The following is a 15,839-nucleotide window of genomic DNA, read 5'->3' as shown; positions in this document are numbered from 1 at the left end:
CTGGGAAAAAACTTGAAGAGCACTTCCCGAAATTCGAACACTTAAAACCCGCTTCCAATATTTGATTAACTATTAATATAACGAAAATGAAAGAAACAGTTGTTATAACAATTTATTCTAGATGTGTTCAAAGTTGGGAATCTTTTCCCACAAGACGGAATTATTGAACAATTGAACTATCAGGTCTTCCAAAAATCAAATCTGTTACTTGTATGTGTAAATACAATTAAGGGTCCTAGTGTTGTTCTGTATTCTTTAAACTAACTGGGATCATCAAGAATAACTCTCTCCCCTCCATAAGAATTGATGAAGGTGTTTGGAGAACTGCAAATTCCTCCACTGTTTCTGCTGCTGTGACCTTTATTAATTTGTGATCTCCTAAAAACTTTCCAATAAGGTGTGGATTCCTGGGTAGAGAGTTTAAATCCAAACCCAATACATTTGCTTTCCACAAATTGAAAGCACTGCTTTAGACACATAAATGTCTTTAAAAAAATATTTTTAGTGCAAGTCAAAGTGATGCTGTACATTTACCAGCCTGTTGATTGTATTCTAGACTCAAACCCAAAAATTAATCCAAGAGAGACAGTGCTTTCGGGCTGCAGAAGGCTTTGAGATCTCAGTGCGGAAATGTTTTCTGTTTATGTTTTGGCTAGCGTTTCACCAAGTCGGACACTCTTCTTGAGTTCATTGACTCGCATCCAGAAATGTCATTAGCAAAAAAAGCTTAAGTGGATTCTTCCGAGGCCTGACTGACCACAAAGCTCGAGAAGCAGCTGCTTTCACTTCCTCTGCTCTGGCTCCAGCTAAAAGCCCACTCCAATGTATCAGAAGACATAGGGACAAATCCTGCTTAAAGTCAAATTCGTGAATATCTACTGATTTTAATGAAGTTTTGACAAGTCAGCCTGGAAGAGAACCTTCTCCTGTGCCCTCTGAACACTTGAATACATGTTGTAAACTCAATCTATACCAACAAAATAAATAGGCTCTTAGAGTCCATTATAACTATTATGGCTACTTAGATTAAAGGAGTATGATAGTATTTGTTTCTACACCTAATCAGTGTTGCAGTCCTTACTAATGTTTCCTGAGTAGCTGCTGAACTCTTTGGAGTGTTAATCATGATTGTTCTGATTATCAGCAATTGTTTAAAAAAAACACAAAGCAAACAAGATAAATACTCTTCTCTGATAATCAAACCAAAGATGAAAGGGGAAAAAGGTAATGGTCATCACTCTATTGAGTGTTAATATTCTTCTTAAATTTTTGAGACACTGCTTGAATGATGCTGTCCGTGCAGTCTTCTTCTGGAAACAAACAAAAAAATCTTTTCAAATAGCTTATTATTTTGAGCTGTAACACTTACTTGGAAGGCACTTTTCATCTCCAGAGCACTGAGCCAGAGCATGGACCTGTGTTATCACACCAGCGAATGATCTGGCATTGCTCCTGATTTCTGTGATGTGCTAAATACGTCTTGGAGGCCAGGACCCTATTACTGCCCCCGCCACCAAACACACCGCGACCCTCAGGTGGCTGGATTTGGCCATGCTGTTTTGACAGGCAGGGAACCTGGTGCAGGTTTTAAAAATGTGCCCAAGGTGGCAGATTAAGTCATTGCTAGTAGGGGGACTACAACCCCAGAAACCCTGGTTCTGGTCCAGGGATCGTAGCCCTAGCTGATATCCATCTCAACACTTTAGTAGTGTGACTGCTGCAGACGAATCATCACGTTCTTCCTCACACCAGTCCCAGTGCTACAAAACACTTAATGTGTTACTAAGCAAAACATATTTCAAGTCTGTCATTGATTCAGGGCCTGCAGTCTTACAAGCACCATATCATTTATCTTCCCTATAAGTGGGAAAAATTCCTGGACTCTATTTTCTCTCCATAGAAACTATGGAATAGAAGCCAATGCAATTAATGAAAAGCACTCGTATCATGTGGACAAGAATGGGGCACATATTCAGCCCTTTCTTCAGCCATTCAGGCTAATGGGAAATATGCCTCTGTGAGGACCGCATGACTGGGACCAAAGACTAGATTTAATATATCTGCAGCCCAATCACTTCCCCAAGGGAACTGTCAATTACCAGTGTGAAACAGAAAAGATGCTGATTACCTGGGCCAAACTCTGCTCTTGTTTGTGTCAGAACAATATCCCTGATTGCACTTGCTTCTGTGTGACTGCTGGTCGAGTTTGGCTCTGTGTCCTCAGTTCCCTGGGTAGTCTTTGAACCACAGGAACAAGGCTTTGAGACAGTTACTTGGACAATTGCTAATGGCAGGAAAATCCACAGTTCTTCTGATGTTAAGGCATTGTAAATACTGAAAGAAAAGAAATCTGTGTTGTGTTTTTTTGGCGTACAATGCCTAAAGCCTTATCTCTCATTCTGTCAGGAACCAAGAACTATGTATACAGATGGTGCAATTTATTATGTTCTGTACTGTGACCAAGTGCTGAAATACCTTCAGGAAATCACCAGAAAGCCTGAAAAGCTTTGCTGTCTCTTGTGACTCCAGCTCACTAAAACTATAATTGAATGAGCACAATATATTAAGCACTGCATGTTACACAGTAGACTTACAGAAAAGGATGCCATCTTTTTCGGCATCATTACAGAAAACATATTTGCTGTACAATTACTGCTTATACCGAAGGTCGTAATGACTCTGCCTCTCTGTATTCTGCCCTTACAAACCCACAAAACGGGATTTACAAATAAATTCTAGGCTCAGTGAGTCTACCTCAACTCAGGTGTAACTCCATTAAATTCCACTGTGCCGTTCTCATTTGTAAGGTGTTGCTGGGCCTGAGAGTCCTGCAGTTAAGCCAGTGTCTGTTAGGGCTAAAAGGAATAGAGATATATTGGTGTAACAGTGGTATGAAAAGCAAATTTCAGCCCTGTATTGGCTGAGAGGTTATTGTATTTCCATTCCTGCTTCACTGAGCAGATTTTTATGAAACTGATTATTAAATTTGATTCGGTGGGTGCCAGAAATACAAAGAAAAACTAAAATCGGTATCCTTAAACTCATTCATCTCTGGGTATGAAATATAAACCCTGGGCCCAACATTTTGTTCAAACCCATTTGCTTACTGCATTTGAGGCACTGAAAACAGGACCCATGTGCCATTGACCCAACAAGAGACATTTATGGTCATCCTGATACACACCAAGCCCAACTTGCAGCAAAGGCCACCATTCACAGAGCAGCTGTTGCACTCATCAACTGCTTCACTGGAAGCAAAACCATCTTCATTTTTTATTTTCTACTCTCATTTTTGATTTTCTAATATTTTTATTTCTACTCTTTTTTTACTCTTGATTTTCTACTGTTTCTTCTTTGTGGGGAGGCCAGGCTGCAGCACCTTGATATTGGGGGATGCTTTACGCACTTCTCCACAAGCACCATTAAATATTTCCGTGTGCGTTGTTATCACATATAAACGCGAATGCCACGAAGCATCTTCCTATTGCATCCCAGAGACATGGGCCTGCGGATGCAGACCCGACAAGTCCCGCCTGTCACAGGACAAGCCCTCGCATCACTCTGGGGGAAAAACAAAAACCAGAAAACACCAACCCCAATACCACCTGGCTGCAATTTGGGATGAGACTCCTCTAGGACACCGGGGGTGCCGGCTGACCCCTCGCCTTCCCCCTGGCTTGGTCTCGCTCCGGGACGCGAGGCGGGGGGGGGGGGGGGGGGGGTTGCGGCGCCTCCCGGGCCCGCCGGAGCCCCCCGAGCCCCCCCGGAGGCCGCCCCCGGCCGAGGCCAGCCTCGCCGGGGCCGAGCGGGGGGAACCCGCCACCGCCGGGAGGAGCCCGGGCGGGGAGGAAGAGACGAGGGGAGCCGAGAGCGCAAGGGACGGCCTCGATGGGCTTGAAAAATCACTGCAGCAGCGGCGGCGGCGGGCAGGGGGGAGATGCAATCCCCGGACTGCGCTGCCACGCCGCCCTCCCCGCCTCCCCCCGCCGGCGCCGGCAGCGCCCCCGGCAGCGCCCGGGCCCTCTACCCCCGCGCCCGGCTCCAAACTTTTTCCCCCGCCCCCCCGGCGTGTGAGGGAGCCCCGGGCTCAGCGGTGAGCGCCGGCCGGGGAGCCCCCGGCGCGGGCAGGCTGCTGGCGGCGGCCGGCGGAGCATCCCGGGGAGGGGAAGCCGGCGGGGCGGGCAGGGCGGGAGGCGGGCAGGGCGGGGGTGGAGGCACGTCTCCCCGCTGAGGGAGCCGGGACTTGCAGGGCGCTGGGTTTTCCCGACCACCCTTTCCCCTCCCCACCCGCCCATCTCTCTCCCTCCCTGCCTGCCTGCCTGCCTGCCTCCCTTCCCCCCCCCCCTTCCCTCCCTCCCTCCCCTCTTTCCCTCCCTCCCCTCCAGAATTAAAGTTGGGACAGTCGCGCTCCGGGGATGGGTGCGAGCCAACGCCTGTGCTGCCGGCTCGCTCTGCTCCCTCCCCAGGTCGCCCGGAGCCCGCGCCCCCGCCCGCCCGCCCAGGAGGGATGCTGCTCCGGGAGCTGCTGGGGCTGCTCCGCTGCTGCTGGCCCTCCCTGCTGCTGCACTGTGCCCTCCACCCGCTCTGGGGCTCCGTCCAGGTAGGGCCGCCCGAGCCGGCCCGGAGCGGGCCCGCAGGCGGGGGGGCGGCGGGCAGAGCCCCCCCGGCGGGCGGGGAGGGGAGGGGGCGGCTGCAGGCGGGCGGTGGTCGCGGCGGGGGGGGCGGGGGCGCCGTTGCCGCTCTGGGCGCGGTGCCCCCCGCGTCGGCTGCGGCGGGACGGAGCGTGGAAGGGGCGGGCGGGCGGCGCCGAGCCCCGGCAGCGCCGAAGTCGGGGCGGCCGGTCCGAGCGAGAGGGAGCGGACTTTGTCCGGCGCGCCGGAGGCGGAGGGCTGGGAAGCGCGTCTGGCTGGAGGCGGCGAGAGGCACGGGCGGAAGGAAGGAGCGGAGCGGAGCCCCGGCGGCCCCACTCTGGTGGTGTTTTGCCGTGGGTTTTCGATGTGGATTGCGAATTGAGGATTCTCTGGGGAAAGGGCTGAATCAGCTTTTGCCAACTCCGACGCTGTGGTGTTGGGTGACCTTGATTGTAATGGGGGTGACCGGCAAGATGGGCTGGGAGAAATTGGGATACGGTGAGGGAGAGAGCGCATCCAGTTCCGAGAGTCAGAACGGCAGCAAAGCTCAACTCAAATGCGTCACTTTGATATTTTAAAGTTTATTTATAATATATGTCTTCAGAGGAGTGATTGATGAGCCAGTCAAGTACTGTTCAAGAACAGAACAATTACAGTTTCTTTCTTGAAGAAAACACAGTGGAGACTCCTCGTCTTTTACTCCCTGTTCTAAACTTAGTGACTCCCAAGAGATTAAGGAGGGATGTTGTTTGTTTTAGCATCTCATCTCTTGCCGTGAATGACAAAGAGGATTTGTGCTCCTTGCAGATTAAAATGAACAGAAATACAACAAAAACAACCTCCTCTTAAACCAATACCGCTGTTCTAAAAATCTCTGCCAGCGCTACCTTCCCACTGTCCTGCTCAAGTATTCAGGTAGCTAAGCTGAAGTTAAAACTGTAACTGCATTTTTAAGGGAAGCACAACTGTGTAGAAAGAGATGCATTCTGCAACCTCTCTCCTGTAATCAGTCAGTCAATCAAGCAGACAAAAAAAAAACTTGCATAAACATCATTCTGGCAAAATACTCAGATGATCTAAGCCAGTCTTTCAAAAATAATTACGTTTATAAGAATTGAAACAGGCTCTGAGAAATGCAAAAGCCAACGGCCCCAGCCTTTGCAATCATCTGGAAGTTTTGTTGTCCCATTCATCAGCTGTTCTTGTACTATTGCCTGCTATTCTGTGGAAGGACAATCAATAAATCTGTTCATACTCAAGGTTTTCTCCAGCTGTCCCAAAACGAGGATGTACCTAAGGCTCCCATCAGCAGGTACCAATGGGAAAGGCGGGTGTGGAGCGCTCACTGGCATGCCGACCTTCCTGTGACCAAAACTCCCTCATCTTTGAATCCCTCCCATGACGCCCTTCCCCATGTTGAGTCATAACCCTTGCTCTTACCTTCAAAGTGTCGCAAGCCACACTCTCCTCAACTAATTCAGCAATGTTGCATCATGTCACCCCTGCTCCATCTATAGCAGCCATCGTGTTTTCTCACGTCTTTTCTCCCAGCCCTTCTTCACCCATTCGTCCGTGCGATGACTTATGTGTGGCATGGCCTTCCCTCCCACATCTTTGCATTCCCTCCTCAGGCCCTGCCTTGAGGCATGTAAGAGAATCAGACAGATGCTAATCAGAGGAGAAGCATTTATCTTATTAAAAAAAAAAAAAAAAACCCAAACACAAAACCAATCCAAAACCCACAATCTTTTCTTATTAGCATCGTAGCCAGCACCATGACAAGAAGGAAGGGATGATTCTGTCTGATGCTTTTGACATAATTAAAGAAAAGAGCAGTAAGTGTCATGATAAATAGCAGGGTCACGTTTTTTCTGGTTTCATAAACATGGATCTGGATTAACTCTGATGTGAATTATGCAGAGCCATCCTGGGATTTACACAGCGGTGTTGAGATCTCATCTCTGTAGACTGCTTCCAAGAGACAAAGCTCTTGCCACATCAGCAGGCTTTTAGAGGTCTCTGTGCCTTTTCAGTCAACTGCACTTGTCTTTTCAAGCTTTCCTCCTTTTACCTGATTCAAAAAGTCACAAGAGGGCCACCCTCCGGGGACTGTATTAATTGTCTTTTCCCATCCCACTCTGTAGAGCATGCTCGTGAACTGCTGCAACCCCATGGGATTTAGTGAAATACTAAACAACTCTGACCACATGCAGATTTATTCTTCCACTCTATGCAAAACAGGACTAGGATCACTGTTTCTGAAGGAAATCTTGGATTAAAAAGAAATACGTCACAGGCACAAACTTCAACAGAGAGACTGCAAAAGGAAGCCACCAATTACCACTTTCTGTTTGCTTTTCCCTGGACATTTGTGGATCAGATTTTAATTTCCATGAATATTTAAAAACGTTTGTCCTTTTTGCAAAGCATGTTCGTATCCAATGCACAAATCCATAAAGTCAACTCTGTTGTATTTTCAGAGCAGGGCAAAAAATTAATCAGCTTGAAGTTCAGGCAACATGTATGTCCAAACTGGCCAGCTGCTGAGTGTGTTAAGAAAGCCTCCTGCCGAACATGCAACCAAGTATTAGACAGACTGAAGAGACATGTGTTCATGGCACCTCCAGCACCTGGAGGAATGGCTGGAAGGTGCAGAATTAACAACTAGGGAGCAAGCACTGTGCGGTCCATCTCCCAAGATGACCCCTTGCCAAGGCAGCCTTCATGCCATGAACTGCTTGGCAGCTTGGTGGGTGTCTGCTTAGTCATTATCTGCAAAGTACTTCCAAAGCCATTCTGGGGCCATAGTAGTGTCCGGCAGAACAACAAGTAGAAAAGTTAGGGGCCAGACTCGAATTAGCAGACCTGGCCAGAGAAAGATTAGGCTCTTTCTACATGCCTTTATTTCACCTGCCATCTCCTGTAAAGGCAGCTTACCTTGAATTGCAGACAGTAAGAAAGAAATATGGAATAATTTATTTCATCATTCTCTGCCAGAGCAAGATTGTTCCCTAAAGCATATTTTCTAGCAATTTGTTCTGCTTACCTTTAGAAGACACAAGTAATTGCCTTCATTCCTTTCATAAGAAGACTAATAGCCATCAACAGTGGGATTTTTTTTTTCTTAAAAAGGAGCCAAATGTCTTTTCTTTTTTTTTCTTAATTCTATCTTGCTACTGTTAGTTAATCTTCTTGCAGCAGTCCTTGACTATTTCTCTCCTCCTTGAGGCCCTCAGCCTCAATTCGTGACTTTCCTTTTCCTGCTAGATTTCAGCCAACTTGTGATATCTTTGTTACTTTAAACTAACCCTCTAAGACAAACCCCTGGCAAGGTAATATCTGTGTTCCTACAGGTATCTTGTAACAAACGGATATTTTGCTGAGTGGCAAGAGAAGGGAAACAAATAGGTGATAAAGCCTATTTTCAATGTCAGTTCTTTCCCAACCATTTGAAAATGATCATGGGGAATTTTGATAAAGGTTCAGACTAAGGTATTGAAAGACAAAGCAATTTATTATTTTTTTTCCAGAAATAATTGAAAAGTACAGAGGAGCAGGGAGTGGCTGGGCATATATAGGGTTAATCTTGTCTGCAAAGTAATTGACAAAAATATCCACTGGTTTCTGAGGACACTCTATTACCAGCCTAAGGTAGGAGAGCCTCCAGGGATTTAAAAGCAGTCAATAGCTCTAAAAAAAGAGAGAGCAAGCCTTTGGTTCTGGTTGATATTAAGTTAGAGCAGTAAGTCAATGTAGATTTTCCATACCAGCACTGTCTTCAGACTTATATACACAAAGCTGCTTCTGGTCTGCAAACAAAGCTGGCTCCAAGTCTGCTCAATGTTATTCTTCCGTGTCTCTGTCCTCTCCCATTGCACTGGCTCCTGGGAGACTGTAGCGAGCAGTAGGATTCAGCAACTGGGGAACTAGGTAGGGGATGGTAATTGTAGCTAGGAGTTAACAGTTGCTTCCTAATCAGCTGCCGGGGCCAGTGGAGAGATGTTACCCTACCTCCCCTGTCAGCACGGTAAATGTTGTCACACCAGTACAAGTAGGAGGTACCCCAGGTGTGCGGTGCCCCTGCCACCGCATGGAGCAGGCCCCTTTCCTATGGGGCTCCTTGTGGGAGAGTCCCTAACACCTCAACCCAGCGTGTGAACAGCATTGCAAGAGCTGAAGCAGTATGGAGGATATCCTGCTGCCTGTGATCACCTACTTTAAAAATAAATAAACCTGTTTAGCAGACAGATTTATTACCAGCCATGAGGGATTATGAAGCCGAGTCACTTTGATTCATTAGAGCATTCAGAGAGTTTGTGTAAGTTCCTGGAAGCTGTCTGGGATGGTCTTTAACAATTCTCTTACTGTTACCTGATGGTGAAGGGAAAAGTTGGAAAGCACTTGTGCTGAATTTGTTTTTCCCTATGTTTGGTAATAGATTCTGACAAGCTGTTTAAAGAACTGAGCCTTCTGACTTGTGCTGTGCCGAGACATCCTTCCAACTCAGCTACGCGTAGCCTCTTCTGTTCTTTCCTCCCTCTCTATAATATTTAATCAACAAAGCCCTACCTCCATTTCCCTGAGGCCAGAGTAATGCATCTTTCTGCATTTAGAAACCTCCTACGCATGTGAACATGTCCTTTGTGCAGTGATGTTGTTTTAATTAGCCATGCCTCTCTTTCTGGCCAGAAAGACATGAAATGATTGCATACAGCTTTCCTGCAGCCAAGAGGCAGCACAGCACCCTTGGTGCCCAGCTGTGAGTGGTGGGAGAGGCTCTCTGTCTGTGCTGGGGGCTTGGGGCTAGGGTTGAAAGAGGAGAGGAGACAGGCTATGTGCCTGGAGCTGGCAGGGGGAGGGAAGCAAAGCTTGGACAGGAGAGAGGAGGGGGGAGAAGGCAACCCTGGGTGACGCTGGGGATAGGCAGGAAGGCAGAAGAGACCTGCCTAAAACGGGTCAGAAAGCATGACATGAGACATCCTCTTTGTAATGACCAACATGTCATGGAAAAGAGCTAATTAAAGAAGATGATGTTAGGCCAAAACTATTAGGACAGTAACCCACCCAAGACCAAACTGTACAGGGCAACTGTTGAATGCTAGCATAACTGTCCTTAGCTTCAGCAAGACACAAGTCTGTCCCAGGTGGTCTCCTAATCCTACATTCAAAGTGTTTGTTAGATAACATGCTTATTCATCTTTTAGGCTTTATCTCCTTAAAATTGTATCCAGTATTTTCCATCTGAGTATCAGTCCATTCAGAAAGAGCTGGCTTAGAGACCTCTGAAGTTAATACCTTTGAGAAGCTCCTGCGATGTTCAGATTTCCTTTTCATTAGGGACTTACTCCATTTTGTAGCGTTAGATTAGGAATTTTACTGAATATTCCTTAAATCCCTAGTCATGTAAATATTACTGATGGTAAGAAAAATATGCTGTTAATAAATGGTCCTTGTGATGACTAGATCAAGCTATTGAATATATTGTATACCAGTACTGGCTAAATCATTGACCATGGCCAAGCAATGCCCACACTTGGCTTCTGCAATGCCTCATCTTTAGCTTTATTACTAGCCAACACTGCATGTTACAGAGACTACAAGTCACAGTTTGTGGTGTTTTCATTTTGACCATGTCATTGCTGTGGTCTGCAGATGAGTAAAATGTGGGCTCCCTCTCCTCTTGGTGGGAAGTGAAATGCTCTCTGAACATCAAAGTGAGGCTGGCAAAGCAGAGGAGAGATCTCCTCTGGCTTTCAGTTCTGCCATAAGGAAAATGAACATAATCCTGACCCTAACTGTCTTGTAATTTTTATTAGCTCTCTTTGGCTTGCAGCAATGACCCTGTGAATAATACATGCTGCTAGATGGCTTTCCTAAGGAAAGAAGGCTTACGCAATCATATTGTCTGCCACTACCCGCCTTCTCCTTACCCCATAATAACTCAGAAACCAGCTGGCCAATTTCAACCGAGTTTGACAGAGGGAAAGAAGCCTTGAAGATACTGTGTTAAGTAAAAAAAAAAAAAAAAAAAAAAAAAAGGGGGACCATGTAGGGAAGAGACCTCCTTTGTAGTTGCCTTAATGAGGAACATGAGCTCAGTTCTTGCTACAGGTCTGAGGTGCCACTTGGGTACTGAAGTCCAAGAAACACATTCATGGAAAATCAGTTTTCACTGTTTCTGCTGCTCATGCAATGACTTGTTTCTTCACAGATCACTCAGGGTGAGCCCCAGAAGTCATGCTCCAAGCCTGTAGCAGAGAAAATCACAGAGAGCTGCCAGCAAATTTGCCAGTGCAGGCCACCTCCACCATTACCACCACCTCCTCCACCTCCACCACCCCCGAGGCTGTTAGTGGTGCCGAGTAAGTAGCCGCTGGTACGGTTGTGGTGCACTGAGGGAGGGTGATGCGATGGGGATACCTGGACAGATGGAAGGTGAAATGATGTGGGAGAGGGCACAGCTAGCTCGTTTGTCATTTTCCACTTAGCAAATGGAAGAAAAAATGTTCTCAGTAGAGATGGAGATCTTTTTTCTGATCAATGAATAATGCTTAGCTTTTGGAGGAAAGCCAAAGAAATTCCCTCCTTTCATTTTATTATATATGATTCCCTAGCTTTAAATGGTTCCCTAATGCCCTAGCCCTGGGAGATGCGTTCCTACAGAGACATAGTGCTGTGCTTCCCCTTGAGTTACATGACCTCCTGTTTCACCAGGTGTGCAGCTTAGAGATCTCGGTGTTCCAAGGCAAATAAATTTATAAGCAGGCAAAAATTCAAACGCTCTGCCTAGGCCATGCTGCAGTTTGGCTGTCTTCAAGATGCTGGAGCTCCTCTACTGGTTTACCGTAGCAGTGAGTCAGGCTCACTGGTTTTAAATAGCTTACAACTGTAACAAAAGTCAGAGGCATGTCAGGAGTCAATGGCAAGTGAGCAGTTTTCCCACGAATGCACGTACAGGCTAAGACTCATCTATTTCTCTTCATGCAAATCAGTGCTCCCAAGCCCATCTGAGCTCCTCCTAATTTCCAGCCGTGCATCCCCAACACACCTTGTGCCTGCAGTTCCTGCTGGCTAGCTCTGCCAGCTTCCTTCCACATCGGTATTCCTGGGATCCCTGATGCACAGATCCTTTCTGGAGAGCGATAGCTGTGCCAGTGATCCCTGGAGAGGCAGTACCTCTGCAGTGGGACAGAGCTTGCTGCTACCTGTGCTACCTGGGTGTAGGGACAGGGGCTGAACCCTGCGCAGACATTTTTAGGTCCCAGGTGTTTGGTATTTCAGCAAATCTCTTTAACCCTTCTGTATTTTCGCAAATTTGTCTTTCCCTAAAAGGCTGCCTATTAATTCTTCTCTCTGCTTAGATAAACTCCCCTGGGAATAGCGTTGCAAAGTATATCTAGTATCCTTCTCATCACTTCCCCCAAAGGAAAAGAAATCATTAGGTAGCATAATTTGGCTGTTTGGCTTTATCAGTGCCATCTCCAGATGTGCAGAAGACATGAAGAAGGCTTCTGCACAGCTTTTAGCCAGGCAGAGGACAGGCAGAATTTCGCAGTGTGTTTTTTGCCAGGAGCATGCTTCGTATTTGTGCCACACTGAAGAAATTTAAGGCAAAGGAATGAAAAAAACAACAGTGAAACACTTGGGAAAGGAAGTACAAAGACAGCTTGGAAAGCAGAGATGGAGGTTTTTTCGTAACAGGAAAAATCTTCAATGTTCAGGAAAATGTCATGGACAGTAATATTGAAAATTCCCTTGATCTCTGTCTCACAGTCAGAAAATAAAGTACTTTGCCACTCTGGTTTTTGTACCTGGGGCTCCCTGTTGCCCTGAGGGAGCTGCTCTTAGCCACCTGAGATGTGGCAGAGCAGTGTCAGCACAGGGACCGGCCCTGCTGCTCAGCTGCGCCAGGAGGAGGGCACCACTGCCAGGCTGCTTCTCTTTCCCAGGCTGCCGCCAGGCAGCTGGTCTGAACACATGGATTTGTCTCCTGTGAAGTGGGAAGGAAATCACACCAGAAAAAAAGAAGTCTTGTCACACATTGCAAAAAGAGGAAAGAGAAATCAAATGGGCCTGTGACTGGGATAGCCTGATGCTTACTCAGGATGGATTGCCAGGTGTTAACCCAGTTCTAAGAACGCTCTCTATAAATCCAGATGAGTAATATTTTAAAAAGGTATTTCATTTCAAATGCAATAAAAAAAAAATAGATTACACATTCCTTTCACCAGTAAGCTTTAGAGTAGCAATCAAGTGCCTCATCTTGAAAGATGCTTTCCTTATTATCAGCTGTCTAGGCACTGTGATTTAGTCCACATGTACAGCAATCCCCATCTCTGTGAGAATGAGCAAGCCTTGTGGTTAAATATTGATGTTATAGACACTGCTTTTAAACAGCATTCTGAGGAGAGAGCAGTAAGGGGACGAGACAAGTTATTGTTAAGTGGTTGATGCTAGACTTGCACTTTGCACTTTTTAAGTGATTAAAGTTAAGTACTGGAAAGACCTCTGCAAAAAAACAACAGGCCGGGAGCTGCAAGTTTTTTACCTTTACAGGGTACAGTGTCTGCACTTCGTAAAGATGCTGGCATTGCTTTCAGAGCTTTGTGAGCCACAAAAGGCTGCAGCCTGCTAGGCACTGTCCTTAAAAGCTCTTTTTTTCAATCAAACTGAACATTGTTGGAGGTTTAGATGATCTCTACATCCTTCTAAAACAGCTACTGTGGTTTGGCCATGATGATTAAAGCTGATAGATACAAAATTCCTGTCCATCCAGTTACTACAGACACTGACAGCTCAGTTATCTGCTAAGTGAAGCTATCTAGTGCTCTTTGACATGTCCGGTCTGGTCTCCAGCTGCTGCTATGGAAAAGCAGGGGACCCTCTCTGTGTCCTCTCTATCAGCCCCACGTGAATGTTTTGCAAACCCTACTTGGATATATGGGATGGCACTGGGTAACTAAGTTTGTGAGCAGCTACATCACTCCCTGAAAGGTTTTTATTGTGCTTGAGGACAGCCAAGGACTTTCAGGAACAATTGCAGTGCATTTAGTGTCTCTTCAGACATTTCGATATTGACAGGTTGATCCAGCGGCAAATCTTTAGCTCTACTTCCTGCAGACAGATTTATACAAAATCTATTAAATGTTGTGAATTCCAGAATTCACTTATAATAATTGGTAAATGTTGTGTTTATTCTGAGGGACAATAAGCTTGTTCCCTCCCCAGAAAATGAGTAAATCACACACAGCTTAGCAGTCAAAATACATGAGAGGTGGTAGAAACACCAACTTTCCAGGCTTTAGGATACGCCTCAGTGTTATAGTGACGTATTTACAACAGGAATGTGTGGGGTGTGTTTCAGTGCACCCTGAGGAGACATATAATTCATTCAACAACAGGAATATGGGAAATTAAATTAGATCATGTGGCCCATATATTTCCAAATATGGACAACAAAATTATGGACTGGTGAATTCAGAGAATGCCTCTGCCACCAGAGCTCTAGGCCCCAGCAGAAAACATAGTCTGCTTTTGTCCTCCTTCAGCCATGACCCCAGGCCTCCTGTTCCCACATTTCTAACTCCTTCACACAGACCACTGGTGTTTCCGATGTCCCTTCGAACTCCTGTTCTTGCCTTCACTGCATCTGCTCTGCAGCTGTCATGGGACATTCCCTCATGGCAGTATATCCATGTGCCTCCTCCTCACTAAGCAGAGGACTCTTGATCTGCGCCAGTGAATCTGTCTGCTTTACAGTATCTAAATGAAGGCTAGGATCAGCCATATCAGCCATGCTGGTCGCTGTGGATGCTGCTTCTCTCGATATTGCTAGTTCAGCCTTGTGTCTTTCTATAAAGTGGGACACATGGAGTTTCAGTTTTGATTTTCTGAGCTTCATTCCAGATGCAGTTTGTTGGTGTCCCACTAAGATACTGCTGTCTTGTTCAGTAGATGTGTACCTTACTGAGGATCTTCAAGGAGAAGGGCTCTAGCCCGTGTTAGAAGTAACTAGGCTGGTGGGGACTGTGTGAGAAAGTGGTGGGAACTGTCAGGAGACATGGTTGCTGAGCCAATTGCAGTTCCTCCAGACAGTGTGGCATACTGATGTTTCCACAGTAACTCTCCTTATGCAAGCAGCAGCCTGCTCTTTAACCCGTGCCTAGAAAACTACTCTTTGATGAAGTGAAGGGAAAGCTCATGAGGCTCTGAGGGGCCTAAGGCCAACTCAGCTTAGATGCTGACAGCGAAGAAAGGAAGAACTTCCAATGAAATTGAGTGTGTTCCCTATATGTGGCTGTAGTGACCTGAAGGAGATAGGGATGCTGAGAACCTGGCCTTTAATTAACTGTTTCTCTTTTTCCACCCATCTGCTTTCCTCCTTGTCTCTGGATTTCAGCCAGCACGAAGGCAAGGTGGATGGAGTACTTGTTTAGGCAGCATTTCTAACACAGCTTCAAAGACCCATGAGATTAAGCTAGTTCAAATGATGTTGACCCTTCAAAATCTGAAATACTGCTGTTGTCAACCCTTAAATACTTCGTGAGCATGCAGTTTTCTCCAGGGGCATTGCAAAGAAGAAGGAACTTTGTTTAGAAGTAGAAGCTAGGTTTCCAAAACAGGAAAGGGTTAAAGCCAGACATACACTGCAGTCAGTATCAGTTTTAACCTATGTAAGGATTGAGGAAAAAACATTTCAGAAGTGACTTCTTCAAAATGGTACAACAAAGAGAAAGGATGTTCAGCAGGAACACCTCACTTGCTGGTTAGTAACATTTGCTGCCTCTGCTGCCACCCATCTCCTGCATTGAATGAGGAGTCCGTGGTACTACCATCCTCTCTCTGGATGATGGAAGCATTCAAACATTGCCTCAGTCAAAATTTAGAGGAGGAAACTTAAATAAAAGTTTTTATCTGAAATCATTACAAGCTGTACTAGTACAACTGCGTATGGCTATGTGACCAATCTCTGAGTCATTGGATGCTTGCACGTAGGTACACAGTGAGGTCTTTACAGCTCCCGACCTCAGTGAAAGTTTGCCCTGAGCTATCAGCTGAGATAAAGCACGATCAAGTCAGTGCAAAGCCAAAGTGAATGACATCACTGCAGAGGACTCTAATCTCCAGGCTGTAATTGTATGATTTTGTTTCTCAAGGTGAAATCTTTTCCTTTATCTTTGGAGATAGTGCTTCTAATTAACTAATTAT

At 46.1% G+C, this 15,839-nt stretch overlaps 1 protein-coding gene across 2 annotated transcripts in view; it reads left to right on the top strand.

The window, feature by feature from the left end:
- Positions 1-4,358: 4,358 nt before the first annotated feature.
- The window catches only part of PRIMA1 (proline rich membrane anchor 1), a 54,637-nt gene continuing 43,156 nt past the window's right edge, over positions 4,359-15,839 (top strand). For both annotated transcript variants that reach the window (XM_074825005.1, XM_074825007.1), the window contains exons 1-2: positions 4,359-4,600; positions 10,843-10,993. In XM_074825005.1, coding sequence (XP_074681106.1) covers positions 4,508-4,600; positions 10,843-10,993 — 244 coding nt within the window. In that variant the 5' untranslated portion in view covers positions 4,359-4,507. The remainder of the gene's footprint in view (positions 4,601-10,842; positions 10,994-15,839) is intronic.

The sequence above is a fragment of the Strix aluco genome, chromosome 4 (genome assembly GCF_031877795.1).
Source record: "Strix aluco isolate bStrAlu1 chromosome 4, bStrAlu1.hap1, whole genome shotgun sequence".
Taxonomy (NCBI): domain Eukaryota; kingdom Metazoa; phylum Chordata; class Aves; order Strigiformes; family Strigidae; genus Strix; species Strix aluco.
Note: the sequence above shows the minus strand (reverse complement) of the source record. Positions and strands in the feature narration are given on the sequence as shown.